Source organism: Endocarpon pusillum (genome assembly GCF_000464535.1).
Source record: "Endocarpon pusillum Z07020 unplaced genomic scaffold scaffold176, whole genome shotgun sequence".
NCBI lineage: Eukaryota > Fungi > Ascomycota > Eurotiomycetes > Verrucariales > Verrucariaceae > Endocarpon > Endocarpon pusillum.
In genome coordinates this window covers 91,764-107,304 of record NW_006916072.1, presented here as the reverse complement: position 1 = coordinate 107,304, position 15,541 = coordinate 91,764, and the positions used below count along the sequence as shown (strand labels likewise).

Here is a 15,541-nt window from a genome sequence, read left to right as displayed (position 1 = left end):
TATATCCGGGCGCTATCATCTACTCAACGGGAGTACATCGAGCACTGCAGCGGGCCTCTTCCTTGGGTCGACATCACAATCGGAGGAGTAGTGGGAAGGCTTCTCGGGTAGCCTAACAGAGACCAAGGGTCCTCCCTGTTCATCTTCTGGACCGTTCGCTGTAATACTCATCAAGAATTGCATCATGTTGTTGTAAAGCAATTGGACGTCCTCGCTGACCAGCCAGATGCAGAGAATCTTCAAGCGCGCTGCAATGGCGCAGCTCATAATACTTCCCTCGATGGTGGAACCTCTCTTTTAAGATACCTTAGTTGGGCCTCACGGAAATGTTCTAAGCGAAGGAAATACAAGCTTCGTTCCTCGCGTTTAGATTGTCCTCATTCCTGGAGACAGACACATGACCTCTTCGGAACTATCTAGCGAATTCCAATGCCTCTGGGAGACTGAGGATACCCAAGAAATGTGTTCTTGTCTTCTGCTCGATCTGGTATTTTGGGACAGTACGTACATTGTCGCAACAGTTTTCAGATTCTGCAGCCGAAAGGCAGAGTTCGACATTCCGCTCGAATATTCAAATATGCTGGGGTGGGATAGCCCTCACCGGCACGTGGACTCGCTTCGTCATTCAGATAGTTCGGGCGGAGCTGTGGGATAGGAGATCCTACAAGGGAGGGCACATGTTAACAAGTACAGCCAAACATTCTGCTGTCCAAGGCGGGCAAGCTTGCTCCTCCACAATGGATCTGCGAGTATCCGTTCGATCACATTCCATTCCCAGCAATTTGGTTCGCCTATGGCTTGTTTACCTTGTTGCATTCCTGGTCCCAAATTGCTGTCCGTTTCCCAAGCCTTCTCAAAAGTATCCGCATCCCTATGCTTCTTCCTTTGCAGTTGTCCATCCGTCAACATCTATTCGTTTCAATCTCAGTCGTCTTCTCATTTCCAGCCTACATTTCCGTGTACTCTCCACGACCAGCCAGCGCGTTGCGCGCCAGCTCACAATGTATCTCCAGGTCTTTTTGGGGCTTGTGACTGCCTCCCTATGTATATCATCGGCATTGTCATATGGTACGATTGTAGAAGTCTATCCGTCGATGTGTCCGGCTCTTCCAACTGGACCGTAAGTCTCTCTCCATTCGAGGGTCCTGCTTGCAGCCCACTGACTGTGACAATTAAGGGCCATTCCGTCGACGCAATACCTTTTGACAGTCCTTCCTGGACCAGTTGATGTTAGTTCCAGAGTCGAATCAATATACATCACTGCAAATGGTAGTACTACAGCCGATTGCAGTGCAGGAGCACCGTTCACTTTGACAAACGGCCAGCTATCCAGCAATGGGCATTTGGTTTCCACCACAGGACTCGTTCCCTTTTCATCTTTGGCGGTTTCACCTTCCGTTGGCACGATTTCGACAACGTTCTTGATGGTCAATGGCAGCCATCTGGCCTGGAACAATACAGCCTTCACGGGCGGCCATGCGCTTTTCTGTATCATGGGAAACATAGTGGAGACGGTATTCAATGGGCAGCTCCCTGCTGGATGTGCTCAGATCTATATAGGCTGGGTGCCCGTCAGCTCGTGTCCAACTTTCAACCCGTCCGCCTACGTCACTTCTCTCACTGCAAGCTTCACTGCAGGCTTCACTTCGAGTGGCATTGCTACGAGCACTTTGCTCCCTCCCCCAACAGCTTCCGTGCCAGGTACCATCCAAGGGGTCAACGTGACCGCCACTCCGCTAGGGTGTCTGAGCTCTACAGTCAATTCCCCAGCAGTATCCGCCAGTCTGCCCCCAAGAAGCGTCACAACCTTGGAACAATGCGCAGACTCCTGCTCGAACTATGTATTTTTTGGTGTCCAGAGTGGTAAGTCCGCATCTCCAACGAGTGAACAGCGCTAACTCTTTGCAGGTTTCTGTGTATGCGGCAATGCACTCTCGTCGTCTGCTGTCCCAGTCGCAGTCGGTAGTTGTAATATTGCCTGTACTGGAAACAGTGCGCAAAGCTGTGGCGGTGCTGCGGCGATGGTAGTCTACAGCATAGTTGGTCGAGCAGGCTCCAGTCTAACGATGACCGGCATGTCTACAAGCACCGGAACCAGCGCCACCGTCCGAGTCAGCTCTACAACGACTGCTACAACTTCATCCATGACTGGCTATGTCACGTCGACGGGAGCCCCCAATTGCTATGACCGGTCGCCCTTCGATCGCACTGTCAATGACGGCTATCTCATTCTTTGTAACACAGCACTTCCCGGATTTGATATCATGAGCGCCAATGGGACCAATTTGGCGGAATGCATCGCACGCTGCAATGAGTTCGGCTTTGGCAGTACCACACAACCATGTGTTGCCGTCTCGTTCGATATAACTGCATCAAGCAATCAATGTAGGCTCAAGAGCAATATCACCGTGGTTGATGCAGGGGCCGACGATCTCTCCGAAGCTGCTGTCCTCGTAGCTGGTCCTTATGCCCCCAATATCACATTTGCAAGCGTTGCCTTGACAGCGACCTCAACAACAGCATCAACTGGCTTTTCTTCATCAAAAGCTACCGTCTCCAGTACGCTTACAAACGGAGGTGGTGTCGGTTCCAACTCAGCCTCAACCTCTTTAATCGGTAGCACTTCTACGTCACAGGGACCCCGTCCAACTGTCACAGATCCCGTGGGCCCGCTATGTCCTACGTACAATGGTCAAATTGTCAGGGTTGGAGGGAATTTTTATCAAGTCGAATGCAGCACTGAGGTTATAGGCCAAACACTTGAGGGCAATGTCACGACTGCTGCTTCCCTCGCGGAATGTGGAGGGTACTGCAATCTTTTTAACCTGGCTGTCCCATTTGGCTGCGTCGGTGTCACACTTTCGCTGTCGTCCGCCTCCAACAACTGCTTCCTCAAGAGCAGAATCACGGGCACGCAATACAGCGTGCAGAATGAGAGCTTACGATTAATATACCCTGGGTATCCTTCGCCTACGGATCCTATCTTGACGGCTAGCTTAGCAACAATGGGCTCCTCCAGCTCGGCTACCGGAACAATCTCAACCAGAGGAACCACTAGCCAAACCTCGTCGTCTACTGGACCGACAGCGACCGCTCCACTCTGTCCGGCATACAACTACCAGACCCTGTACTTTGCTTCTTACGGAGGAAGCTATTATGAGATCGAGTGCTCCACCACCTTGGTGGATACTGGCCTCGCTCCTGTCATCGCCACCAGTTTGACAGACTGCATCAACCAGTGTTCGTTCCTCAACGTGAACACGGAGTCTCCACAGTGCATCGGCGTCACTTATCGCAATACTGCGCAAACTAGTCCACCGAGCAACAACTGCAATCCTAAGGGCTCTATCACGACAGTCGTGCGTGGAGTGGCAGAAGATGACAGTGCAAGGTTGATCTGGCAAGGATATCCGTCAGGAACCAATCGTCCTACGTCTATGAGCTCTACTAGCCAGACATCTTCCGGTACTACTACTAGCATGGCATCAAGCACGACGTCAACTTCCGCAACAGGAACGATGTCGTCGACAGTGCCTTCTCCGACAGGTTCAGTATGTCCTACCTACGACTTCCAGATCATCCAAGCCGGTAGTCAAATGTATGAAGTGGAATGCAGCTACGAGCTCTTGGGGCGTGACATTGGTAAGTGAAGAAGACGGTAAGAAGATGGTTCTCCCTGCTAATCGGATCAAAATCAGGTCTCCCATATTCTCCATATCCTGTTGTCCAGACTTATCAACAATGTTTAGCAGCATGCAATTATTGGAATGAAAATACGGCCACTCCATGTATTGCGGCTAACTTCCTGGCCAGCGAGAATGCATGCTACCTGAAAGATACCATCACTGGTCGGAGGGCGAGCTCAACATTCAATGCAGGCCGTCTAATATACTCGGCATACCCCAGCATTACCGATGCACCGAGCAGCAGCTCTGCTACCACATTGACCGTGTCGAGCTCCTCGTCGACGAGTACAGTGTCTTCTTCCAGGTCTATCTCGACCACCTCGAGTGGGCCTCTGGTTTCCAGTTCGGCGGGCAGCAATTCTATCTCAGGTTCTTCCATACCCGGATCAACACCAGCCGCAAGTGCAGCAGTCTATCCAACCGAGCCAGTATGTCCAAGCAACAACGGTGGCCAGCTGACATCTCAAGGCAGCAATCTCTACGACATTGAATGCAATGTGGATCTCCGTTATTCAGAGAGTGACCTTGCCTCAACTGGAGTTTCCTACGCAGCCACATTCAGTGCCTGCGCTGCAATATGCGATCAGTACAATCTCAATATCGGCGCTCGAAGCTGTCGCGGCTTCACTTGGGACTCAACCTCCACCAGCACTACAGCCACAAACTGCGTCCTGAAATCAGCTGCCATCCAAACCTCCACAGCCAATACCGCCAACATCGTTGGCGTCCACTCCGGCCGATTCCTCGGCCCCTGGCCCAGCGCCAATCAGGTCATCCTCTCGAGGCCCATCCCCCTCGTAACCAACACCCTCTACAGCGGCTACGACATCGGAAACTGCTATGCCCCGCTTTCCGCTCCCGGGGGCCTAGACTGGCAAATCACGAATTTCAGCTCGCCCACCCTCTATGTTGGGAACTTAGGCTTCGTCTCCCTCTCGGACACCAACCTCAACACCTCCAGAGGCCTTGGCTCCCTCTCCGGCCTCGAAAACAACAATGATGCACCCTACGCGCTGCCCTCATCCGTGCTCCCCATATGGGCCGTTGCCCTGTACTGGTCGCGCGGCCTCGCATTGCTGAGCACCCAGCAAGGAATCTACTACCAGATCGACACCATCGAGCCAGGCCGATACTACATCAGCATCGAATTCTACTACATCCGCTTCCTGACCAACAACGACCGCTTCCACTGGATGACCACGTACGACACGGGCAACCCGGCGGTGTGGACGTCGTATTTCTTCGAGAGCGGAGAAGCCGCCAATCAGGGCGCGTTTGAGACGGTCGGGCATCAGGGCACGAGGAACGTACCGGGCCAGTTCGAGGCGGTCATCGCGGCCAGCTACGAGAACGGCGTGCAGGGGAGCGTGCTGCCGGGAGACAGGATCGTCTTCAACACCAATCCCGGCGTCAATACCGTGGTACGCACGCCCGCCGCGTTCAATGTCGCCGGCTACTCCGTCCCCGGCACATGGAGTTATAGCAACTCGCCCATCTAGATGTGCATGTGCATGTGCATGCTTCTCTTTCCCCCGACAGCCACTGGGAGAGCAAGTCAGGCGGATGGGAGGGAGGGAACGGGTATGTATTCGGGGTGGGGTATATGTGGGCGGATTAGTTAATAATGTGGATGAGATGAGGCTGTGCGAAGGTTATCTAGGGAGGAAGAAATGTTGGAATTGGCCGTAGTACTTGGTACGCGTACAGCCAAATCCTTGGCGTCATGTGACCGCACTCTGCACAGTAACTAGTCAGCCTCTCCTCCTTCTGAGATAGATTCTGCAGGTAGATAGAATTCCATTCTTCCACTTCATCAAGCAAGAGAATGAAAGAAGGTTAGGCGCTCGTTACTGAAATAAATAATATGCAAACCCCACCCGTCTGTCTGATCTCGGAGTGGGCATAGGTGTAGGCACAGGCATAGGCATGGGCATGGGCATCAGATAGAGGAACATTAGTAATAGTAGTATTGAAGGAGCGTGTCTTGTCCCCCACTCATTGGCTTTCAGCTGGATCCTTCGACGCGCATTGTTCCGTGATTGTATCTAAGACAACATGATGCTTGCACTGGAAGTGAATGTGGGCAGTGAATGAAGCGGAAGAGCATAGCATACCATACCAGACCAGACCAGACCAACCCAACACTCCGCATGAATACGAATACGTAAAGCCGCTGACACACATGACCCCCAACTTGCACATTGCGGACTCAGAAGACACTAACCCGCTTCATAAGGGTTGCGTTCCATCCCTCTGCCCCGCCGCCAGATCAAGGAAAAGACCCAGGCATGCCCGCATTCATGAACCATCCTCCATGCGCTCCGCTGCGCAGCTTGTCCCGGGGGCCCTCTCTATCCCTCCGACTCTGCCTCTCGATAGCGTCTATCGCCAGCTCCACATTCCCGGCCGCTCTCTGGGCAAATCCCTTCAGAGCTTCGTCGTCTTGCTCAGCGCCAAATCCCATACTCTTGAGCTGCTGAACACAGTCGAATACCACCTGTTCCATCTTGGCGATCTTCCGGGTCTCCTGCGTGGCTTTCTCATCCTCTTCTGCCATCTTCATGGCTGCGGACAGCTTGCCATCGCATGCTTCGGCATAGATTGGAAGTCTGGAGTGTGGCTTGTAGCCCATCTCCTGCAGTGTTCGGATGCAGTTTCGGACATTTCTTTCCCGGCTATGGTCGGAGTTGGTGTTCGCCCTTCGAACGGGATTTGGGCTGCTAGCGGCCGCAGCAGAATGATGTCGTAACTGATCTATACCAGATGTCTCCCGTTGATAGCGTTGTCTTCCGGACAGATCAAGGGCACTTTGCATGGGAGCTAGACGACGTGAATGTGGGTGGTCCGAAGGCTGATGGTGAACCAAAGACTGTGATCGAAAAACCGAGTGATTGGGCTGTGAAGGAAGGACATCCAAACAGCGAGGTTCAGGCCTGTTTGAGTTCCTCGGCGCAGTGCTGTGTCTCTGTGGTCGCTCAAATTCTTCCCACAAAGTTCTGCCTGTACCACTGAATTGCTCGGCATAAGGTCGACGTCGATGTATTTCGGTACCACTACGACGTGGCACAGAGTTCTGATTACTAGCAATCGCCAACCTTTCTGTCGCTGGATCAAATGGCTGCAACAAACGAGCAGCGGGATTGGAAGAAGTAACGGTTTTTGCCCTTATTAGTGGTGTACAAACATCGGCAGGACCTTGCAAATTAGTGCCCTTGCTGTTTACCGAATGAAGATCCTCCCTTTCCAGTTGGAATATCGTGGGGAACCGTGCGATCTCCGCCTCAGGCTCGAGATCCAACAATGAGTTTGATGCTGACTGTTGGGACCGGATAGACGGAGATGTTGTGCTAAGAAATTCTGCATCTTCAAACGCCTGTCGTAGAGAAGTCAACTTTGGCAAATGTTCTTCAGGAAATCTTGCAGCGTTGTCCTCTGCCAGATGGTTCTCCATCGGCAACCTGGGACTGTCTAAGTGATTAGTCTCAGGTGATACACTCCCAGCCTCTGCTTTGGAAACTTTCGAAGACTCTCGTGAATTACGATGAATTGTCGAATTCAAACAAAGCCGACCAGCTTCTTGGGCCATGCTGTCTGATGCATCTCGTTTCATACTTTTTGGCTCTGGTCGAAGAGTCCCGACGTGGCTTTGTGGAAACAAAGGGAAGACGTTTTTCCTCTCTTGAGGTAGGTGCTGGGAACAGTTGAGATTATTATGATTGTGACTGAGCACGGTAGCGTCTTCAGTACTGTGGTGGTTTGGCGCCCGCAGTTCCGATTGTTTCCACCAGTTAGAGCTAGTGTTGTCAGTGTATTGGCTTCCACTTTCGATCGGCGGCTCTTGCTTCGAACTTGAGTAGGTTGGATGCATGGCACAAGGCGGAGATTGGATGAACAGATCCGAGTTCTTGCATGCGTTGGCAATGACAGACTGTTGTGGTTGATGAGGTTGCACTGGAATGGTGATTTGGTGCATTTTGAAAGCTTCCTTCAGCAACTTCACTTCCAATTCGAGAACCTGAAATCTTGCAAGCAGCGATAGGTAATCATCGTGCTTGCGCTTTTCCAATATCGGTCCAGACGGTTGAGCTGGTACTGGTGCCGATGGTTGATTGTGATGTACAACATATCTACGCCATGCCTCTGCGGCACGCGTTGATTGCTGCATGTCAAATATATGGAGCGGCGGCGGGTCGTCGGTAGAGAGGTGGCCGTACCAGCTCGAGAATCGACCTGGCGGTTCTAGAAGTCGTTGCTCCAGTTCAAGGGAAGAGCCGACCTATACACTCGGTGAGCACTATGAGAGTTGTACACGTGGTCCAGGCTCACAGTAACGGTCTCTCCATCGTCCTCGTCGATATATGCAAGCAAGGCTTCCGGAGCGGTCTTAATCTCGTGATCGTACTGCTGGGGAGAGACTTGGACGACGCCAGAGCAATCAACCAAATCGGTAGAATTGAAATAAAGGTTTCGGATGCGGAATGGTTTCAGCATGATTGATGTTGATGAGCACTACTGACGGGTACAATAGCAATGCAGATGTAGGGAGATAATATAGCAGTAATATCTGGACGTCCACGTTGCTGGGTTTGCCTAAGATTGAGTTGTGTGGTGGCCAGGCAGCCGGATTGCCCAAGGCTCCAAGACAAGACGTTGCCCAAGGTACTGTTACTATTACTACACTGTACGCCCGTACACCCTTTACACCGTAAGCGAGCGGGGCTGCGGCAGCCTCATTTACGCTAGTCCACGAAAAGTATGATTGCCGTAACTCTTGGCAAGGCTCATGTGCTTCTATTTTGGTTCAAGAGTCTGAGGAACTTGTACACATCAGAAAAGCGCTTCTGTGATGCTGGTGACCTTTCGTGTCCAGAATTCACCTGGATACTTCGTCTCTGCTACTAATCACCCTTCATCTGATTTCGGACAGTCCCAACTCCATGGCTTGCTCCAAAAATGAATAGACTGAACAACGTGGTCAGTGCAATAGTTATTCCGTATGGAATCTGTTTCGCGGAATGAACAGCGCAACATCCAGAAATCCACCCATTCCACCAGCAGAAATGATCCAATAGCCTTAATTCAAGCTTATTGTAGGGACACCATATTGACTCTATTTTTTCTGTCGTTGAAGTGGAGATCAGCATCAGAAGTCGGGCGAGGTTCACCAATGAGGGCAACAGTATTCGCACCGTGGACGCTGTCAATGTATGCGAGTGAATGGCTGCAAAATTGCAGTAGAAACTGACAGATCAGAAGGTAATGATTATCCGTAGGAAAACTGGTCAATAGGCGCTCGGCCTGACACAAACCTTCGCCGTCTTTAGATATAACAAATGAAGTCCAAGCAATTTCTTGCTTCTGCATCTCAAAACTTTGAAAAGTCGTACGCCTTCTCTCTTGCATGTGTTGGCCTATGCAAGGGATTTCAACAACAGTACGGAGTACTCCGTAAGCAATATCGTCAGGTTTCGAACCACACTTAATTGATGTACCCCTCACTAACTTCTACTACGTATTCCTTCGCTAGTGTACCCAGTGACGTAAGTGCCAGTTTACCCCGCATAGCGACATGCTCCAACCTCAAATGCCTTACGTTCGACACCAAGGCTCGCAGCAATTTCCCCGAGATCGTCAGATCAACGCAAAAGACGCGCAAAGACGCCGGTCAGGGACCTGGTCTCCAATTATCCCCGGGATCACCTCATATTGAGGCACAAACTGACGCAGACGATGAGCAATCTATCCTTACCGTTTGCACCACTACTCTCACCCACCAAAGCTCGCCGAGACGCTGCGGAAGCCAGAGACTGGGCCTACGTCTCCTCCTGGCTAGCAAAGAAATATTCTCCTCATCCTGTTCCTAAGTTCGAACGTAACGGCGAAACATTGCGTACATTGCTTGAGCTAGCAGCAGTGAACGAGGCTGCGGACCGGGAAGCCGACTTGGTACATAAGGCTGAAGAGGAAGAGTTGAGGACGTATGAGAATATCTTTCAGACGCGTGAAGGACCCCATCGAGATGTTGTAGAAGCGTTAGAAGGCGGCTTAGATGAGCGTGGGAGCAAGGCTCTGCATGATCTGGCTGAAGCAAGTGTCATCTTGGGAACACTGTCCACAGACCCAGTGATGATGGGCAAGAGAATCATGGAGCTGTCACATGAGAAATTCGAGATGAACGAACAGCTGAGAAGGGTCAATGACCTTCAGAGCCAATTGGTCCGAGAAATGGAAAGCATGAGGTTGGACTTGGAGAACATAGAGTCGCAGGTAGATGAGGTTGCGCAGGAGGACATGGAGCAGCGGACGGCTCAGTTGAATCGAGAAACTAAGCAATTCTCAACCAAGCTGGAACAGTACATTGAACGAATTGCTTCGTTGGAGAAGTTCGCAATTGTAAGTCCCAGCATAGCCGAAGTGAGAGAGCAAGAACAGAGGGTGAAGAAGGGACAGGCAAGAGTCAAAGCACTAGACAGGAAAATTGCGGAGTTTCACGGTCTGCCACCAGACTTGGAGATCGCAAAGATGGAATATAAACGAGCTCAAGGTGAATTGCAAGGACTGACGCGTCGGAGGGATGAATTATTTGAGGGAATGGTGGAGAGCTGACAATTCAAGAAAGGATATGAAGATTACAAGCCACGAGAGAGCAACTTCACCAAGAATGGCGACCTGATAATAATGTTATGTCTTTGAATTGCTGTTATGCTACATAATGAACACCCAACTCATTCCCTGCGAGCTTCGCCTCTGGGTAGGGCCCTTCCATCGAGTCCGACTGTGGTACACGGATCATGACTGATGGTCAATCTATTTCAAGCCGACGGCCTCCTTGGCCTTGTCCACACTGTAATCATGTCAGCGGACCTGTTTGAAACGTAGCGAAGAGCACCATCGACTTACATTCCCTTGTCATCTCCGCTGCTGGCAGTATCCGATGCCTTCTGGGCGGGATTCTTGTCGTCGCTTGATTGGACACTCCTAAAGAGACATCAGATCTGGACTCGACAGGATGGAACTGAATGGTGACAAGGCTTACCCTGCAACCTTGTCGCCAGCGTCGGTCACAGACTCCTTGGTCTTGTCGAGGGTTGACTTCTGGGAATCTGGGGTGACACCCTCAGAGACCTTGCTGGACAAATCCTTACGGCCAGTATCAGACATGATGATGGTTGGTTGAGGGTGAGAAAGTGCTTTTCAACGTTTGTTTGACTGAAAGTTTTCAATTGGGTTGTAGTGGATGTTTGTTAGAGGAAAAGGAATTTTAAATGGTGGGGAAATAATCTTCTTATGTGCTTGGAGCCTGGAAAGAGCTGCCTAGTAGATATGACGTATGGAAATGATGCTCTTGTCACATACTAGTAGATGAATCGGTTGGAGAAGGAGCTTGGAGGGAATTTCATGTGTCTGCTGACACTCTGAACGGGCAAGAGCAGAGAGAGTGTCGTAGCACTACTAGCCGGAGCGTAGTTCCCATCCAACCACGACGGCCAAGGCAGGTAACATGTGACGCTCGACGCAAGACTACGTGCGACTACGTAGTGGTACATCGAGTGGTGTGGGGAGGGCCGTACGGGAGCAGGAGAAGGAGGAGGAAGAGGAGGAGGGGCATTTCCAACTGAACTAGTACGTAGTAAACTCCTGGGCAATGTGGCGGGGCAGAAATGACGCTGTTGAAGTGGGGTGGCTTGAACACGGCGAACAGGAAAAATGCCTCGAAGCAAAGGCGTCATTGTTCATTGTGAAAAAATGCATCGCTATATATGTAGGGTGCTGTTGTGCCAGGGTGAGGGCTTCGGAAGAGGCGTGATTCGTGAACTCGTGGAGTGAGTGCACGGCAGCAATAGTACTAAGGTAGTACTCTGTACTAGTTAGATAGCAGCCCGCATCATTGAGGTGGAAGACCACTGCCTGGCATCATCGATATGGACGGATTGGATCGTCTTGATCATCTTGATCATTATGCCAGTCCTAACCCACGTCAATCATCACAATCATCACAATCCACGACCACTATCAAGGTGGTGGCAGTCGTCAAGGTGGTGGCCGGGGCCCGATAATCTGCCTTCTCGCACCACCAACGCCTAAGCCGTGTCCACCACGGTTTTGGCTGTCACCTCCCATGAAGCCATACTGGTGGATATCCCATGACTGACCAGGCCCTCCACCTTCCTGCAGGTTTCGAGACGCCTCTGCTGTGCGTTGTTGCTCGTCTTCCCATTCGCGCTGCCTCTGGCGCTCTCGCTCCATCTCCCTCTCAAGCAATGACTTACTTGCCCAACCGCCGGCCTTGGTCTTTGCTTGAGATTCTTTACGACGTTGGTTCTCCAGGTCAACCTCCGTAGTGGTCGAATAGTCTGCTGGTCGATGGGATTGAGGCAAACTAGCCGCTGGAGCAGGGTTGGTCGAGAGATACCGATCCGTGCGGTTAAGGTTTGGCGCGTAAGCCGAGGGGTCTGGTAATGGTCGAGGAGGCGGCAATGGGCGACTGCTATCCATCTCCAGTTTCACGCGGGCTGGAGGGACAGGTTCTGCTTGAGTAGGCCTCGGCGCGTAGGGTGGAGGAGGCTGATCTCTCGGTTCCCTATCGTTATGTATCTGCCATTCCTTTCGGAGATGCTCCCGCTCCGAATCCTCCCAATCGTCCCCATCGCTAGGCTTCGATGGTGTTCGTGCTGGTGACTGATCTGGTGAAGAGTGGCGAAACTGCTCTTCTGGTTGACGCCTGCCAAGGACCTGGTTGTTCTTCAACTTCTCTTGACGTTCCTGCTGGTATTGTCGTTCTCGCTCCTTGGCCAATTCCAGTTGTTTTTCGAGGTCCTTGATACGTTGACTTTCCGATGTAGACCGAGATGCTTCGTGGGGCTCATTTTGTGATTTCTGATCCTGCTCCGCTTGATATTGACTTAGAAATTGACCTCTTAGCAGGGCATCGCTATTTCCACGCTGTCGACTGCGCTCCTGGACCCGTTGAGCTTCTATTTCTTGCTCTTCTCGAAGCCTAGTCTCTTCCTCCTCTTTCCATCTTCGTTGTTCTTCGTCCCATCTTCTCTTCTCAGCCTCAGCCTCTTGGACCTCTTTTTCTCGTAATCTCCTCGTTTCGTCCTGCCAACGCTGCTCTTCCTCGACACGGGCTCTCTCCTCCTCAGCCTCTCGCTCGAGCCGCCTTTTCTGTTCTGCTTCTTCAGCCTGTATCCGCTGTCGTTCTGCTTCTTGCACCTCTTCCCTCCGTCTCCGTTCCTTCTCGGCCAGACTTGGCACCGGCGGGGTGGCGGACGTGATCTGTCTCCTGGCACCGAATGAAATACCTTGATTACCTTGACTTGCCCCGCCCATGTAACCATATTGATGAATGTTCCAAGCTGGTGCAGTGCTTCCTTCGTCGCCCTTCTTGCTCCAGCTGCTTACATTGCCGGGTGGAGACATCTGCTTGGTTGGGCTTATTCTTCCGGAGTATGAGCCCTTTGCAAGCGGATTCCATGCAGTAGCACTTAAGTCACTAGCGTTACTGCTCCCTCGCTCTCTGTTTGGCAATCCAGTGGGCGGCTTGCCATGACTGCTCTGGCTTGTCCCGGTCAATTGAGGACTAACGACTTTTGCTCTGCTCTTAACGCCGATAGGTCTGTGAATGGCAGCAGGGTTGACCGCATTTGCCCGCCTACTGAAGGCCACAATGCATTGTAGGACTTGTGCTGGATCCTTAGCGTCGTAAAGATCATCCGTGAGGAAGATGTCGTGATCTGGAAGGCTTAATGGCGGCATCTGACAAGCGCGGACAAAATGGGAAATGTTCTCCCGCTGGACAAACGGCATGTTGGATTGCTTTGCCTTCACACCAGGTGGAACTGCTTTGTTGACAAGCCTAACATAGTCAGCATGCTGTCCACCAAGTCCAGAACAATGCCCACTTGCCTGCACAGCACCAGGCCATCCCGCAATGCCTCGAGCAGATCTCCGGTGGGGAGCCGTTCTCCAAGTATTTCCTCGATCCAGTCACGCACTTCTTTGGCTGCCTGCGGAGTGTACCTGTCCAGGCGTATCTTCCGCAGGTCCTTATCAAGAGACGAGACGGATGCCATCTTGCGAATCGTCAACTTTATAGTTCAAGCAACTCGTAATGCCGCTGGCCTCTCATCGCAATGCGCCCATGAGTCTCGGTCGAGTTATGTGGTAGAAGCACGCCGAGGTCTAACTCGAGATGAGTGAACTTGATCTTGTGCACAGCGAGAGTAATCAGATTTAGAGAAGCTTCGGTGAGCACCTAGTTATTAGTAGTAGTTATTGTACGTGGAATGTCACCATGTCCGCTCAACCGCTGCCATTACTAACATAGGTACATATCCCCGAAGTTCAGCCGTTGAAGCTGACATACGTAGTAAGCTTGCATTTGTGTGTGGCATCTCCCAAGGTTCATCATCGTGTCAGTCTACAGTGTGATATTGGGGACCTGAGTCCCAAACATATCTTGCTATGAACCCAAACGCGACCATGGGAACTATGAGAGGTTTGTGGCTGAAATGGAAGATGCTAAAGCTTCCATGGCGCAAAACCTTCCTCGTAGGTATGTAAGCAAAGTCATAGATTCTCCCCATGAACGCCAGAACAACACATCTAACTTGAAGTACGGAGTACTGCAGGCCAAGACCTCAACGGCAACACCTTCTGGGAGTTCAAGGACCAAATCAATGCGGGCCGTCTCCGTCGCATTGTCAAGTACAACCACAAAACTCATTTCTCAGACGTCAAAGTTACTCCGCAATGGCATCAGTGGTTACGATACACACGACCAGACCCTCCAAGCATCGAAGAACAACAAGGCGATATCGGGCGACAAGCACAGTTGAAATACCTAGCACAGCAAGCAGACGAGAGATGGGCCAGTAAGCCCTCATTCCTGGACAAGCCACGGCAGCAGCCCAAACCAGCAACGCTACCTAAAGATCCGGGAGGTTATGCACCGCAGACAGAGCCAGATGAGAAGGAGGGTGTTAGAAGTGCTGTGGACAATCCCGTTCCCATACCGGGTCCACCGAAGTCTACGAAAAAGGCTGATCCATGGAAGAAAGCCCAGGGTGGGAATCCCAGTGAGAAATGGCAGCCAGAGGCCTGGACACCTGGACCAGCCAAGAAGCGATGATACTCTTCTACAGGAGAAACAAACGCAAACAATGATGATCGAGGAACATGCTGTTGAATGTTTTGTTAATCCTCGTGACGAAGCGCTGTACCAGACTCGAATGTGTCGAAGACAAAGATCTCGTGTGCCTTCCACGAACAATGTCCTTTGTGACGCCTGACTACAAAAGCCCTACACACATTCGAAGCAGAATGGTCCTCGACCGCGTCTCGTGCACACGTATCATCCCAAGAAACTTCTCAAAGCACATTTCCACAGCTACTCTCCACCCAACAACAACAGCAGCAATCACCCACCCAGCAATCCTCAAAACAAAAGACAGTCCTCCCACCAACACCACCAAAATGTGCAAATACTGTTTTCACCACATCCTAACCGCAACAGACATCTCCGACCTCACTAAAGCCTACCAGACCGCCCAACGCGTCTACCCCGACCGCACCCTTGCCCAACAGCTCGCCGTGATCGCGCGCGAGTTCCAGGAAGTCTACGAGATGACCCGGGGCACTAAGAGCAAGATCGGGCGTGGGAGCGCGGTGGCGGGTCTGCCACAGAACTGGGACTGGCGCAAGCTGGGACAGATCTTGAAGGAGCATGGGCTGCCGCTTGAGTTGCCGCATTTTAAGGGGTTGTAGTTGCGGAAGGTTTGGGATGGGGTGCTTGGGACGGGTATTGCTGGGTCGAGAAGCCGCTGATGGAGGGCCAGATGACTCTGTTTCCT

The 15,541-nt window shown here is 51.7% G+C and overlaps 7 protein-coding genes across 7 annotated transcripts; 4 read left to right on the top strand and 3 right to left on the bottom strand.

The window, feature by feature from the left end:
• Positions 1 to 1,001: 1,001 nt before the first annotated feature.
• EPUS_04083 (uncharacterized protein) lies at positions 1,002 to 5,185 on the top strand (the record flags this gene model as incomplete). Its single annotated transcript, XM_007802697.1, has 4 exons — positions 1,002 to 1,120; positions 1,178 to 1,863; positions 1,909 to 3,642; positions 3,699 to 5,185. 4 exons carry the CDS (start codon positions 1,002 to 1,004, stop codon positions 5,183 to 5,185), a joined length of 4,026 nt encoding a protein of 1,341 aa, XP_007800888.1.
• A 770-nt stretch (positions 5,186 to 5,955) lies between these two features.
• On the bottom strand, positions 5,956 to 8,177 carry EPUS_04082 (uncharacterized protein; the record flags this gene model as incomplete). The annotated part of the gene is made up of 2 exons (XM_007802696.1): positions 5,956 to 7,962; positions 8,013 to 8,177. 2 exons carry the CDS (start codon positions 8,175 to 8,177, stop codon positions 5,956 to 5,958), a joined length of 2,172 nt encoding a protein of 723 aa, XP_007800887.1.
• A 1,239-nt stretch (positions 8,178 to 9,416) lies between these two features.
• On the top strand, positions 9,417 to 10,292 carry EPUS_04081 (uncharacterized protein; the record flags this gene model as incomplete). The annotated part of the gene is made up of 1 exon (XM_007802695.1): positions 9,417 to 10,292. One exon carries the CDS (start codon positions 9,417 to 9,419, stop codon positions 10,290 to 10,292), a length of 876 nt encoding a protein of 291 aa, XP_007800886.1.
• Positions 10,293 to 10,493: 201 nt separating this feature from the next.
• EPUS_04080 (uncharacterized protein) lies at positions 10,494 to 10,847 on the bottom strand (the record flags this gene model as incomplete). The annotated part of the gene is made up of 3 exons (XM_007802694.1): positions 10,494 to 10,530; positions 10,587 to 10,664; positions 10,723 to 10,847. 3 exons carry the CDS (start codon positions 10,845 to 10,847, stop codon positions 10,494 to 10,496), a joined length of 240 nt encoding a protein of 79 aa, XP_007800885.1.
• Positions 10,848 to 11,717: 870 nt separating this feature from the next.
• EPUS_04079 (uncharacterized protein) lies at positions 11,718 to 13,762 on the bottom strand (the record flags this gene model as incomplete). Its single annotated transcript, XM_007802693.1, has 2 exons — positions 11,718 to 13,545; positions 13,602 to 13,762. 2 exons carry the CDS (start codon positions 13,760 to 13,762, stop codon positions 11,718 to 11,720), a joined length of 1,989 nt encoding a protein of 662 aa, XP_007800884.1.
• Positions 13,763 to 14,171: 409 nt separating this feature from the next.
• EPUS_04078 (uncharacterized protein) lies at positions 14,172 to 14,820 on the top strand (the record flags this gene model as incomplete). Its single annotated transcript, XM_007802692.1, has 2 exons — positions 14,172 to 14,244; positions 14,321 to 14,820. 2 exons carry the CDS (start codon positions 14,172 to 14,174, stop codon positions 14,818 to 14,820), a joined length of 573 nt encoding a protein of 190 aa, XP_007800883.1.
• A 140-nt stretch (positions 14,821 to 14,960) lies between these two features.
• EPUS_04077 (uncharacterized protein) lies at positions 14,961 to 15,455 on the top strand (the record flags this gene model as incomplete). The annotated part of the gene is made up of 1 exon (XM_007802691.1): positions 14,961 to 15,455. One exon carries the CDS (start codon positions 14,961 to 14,963, stop codon positions 15,453 to 15,455), a length of 495 nt encoding a protein of 164 aa, XP_007800882.1.
• Positions 15,456 to 15,541: the final 86 nt, after the last annotated feature.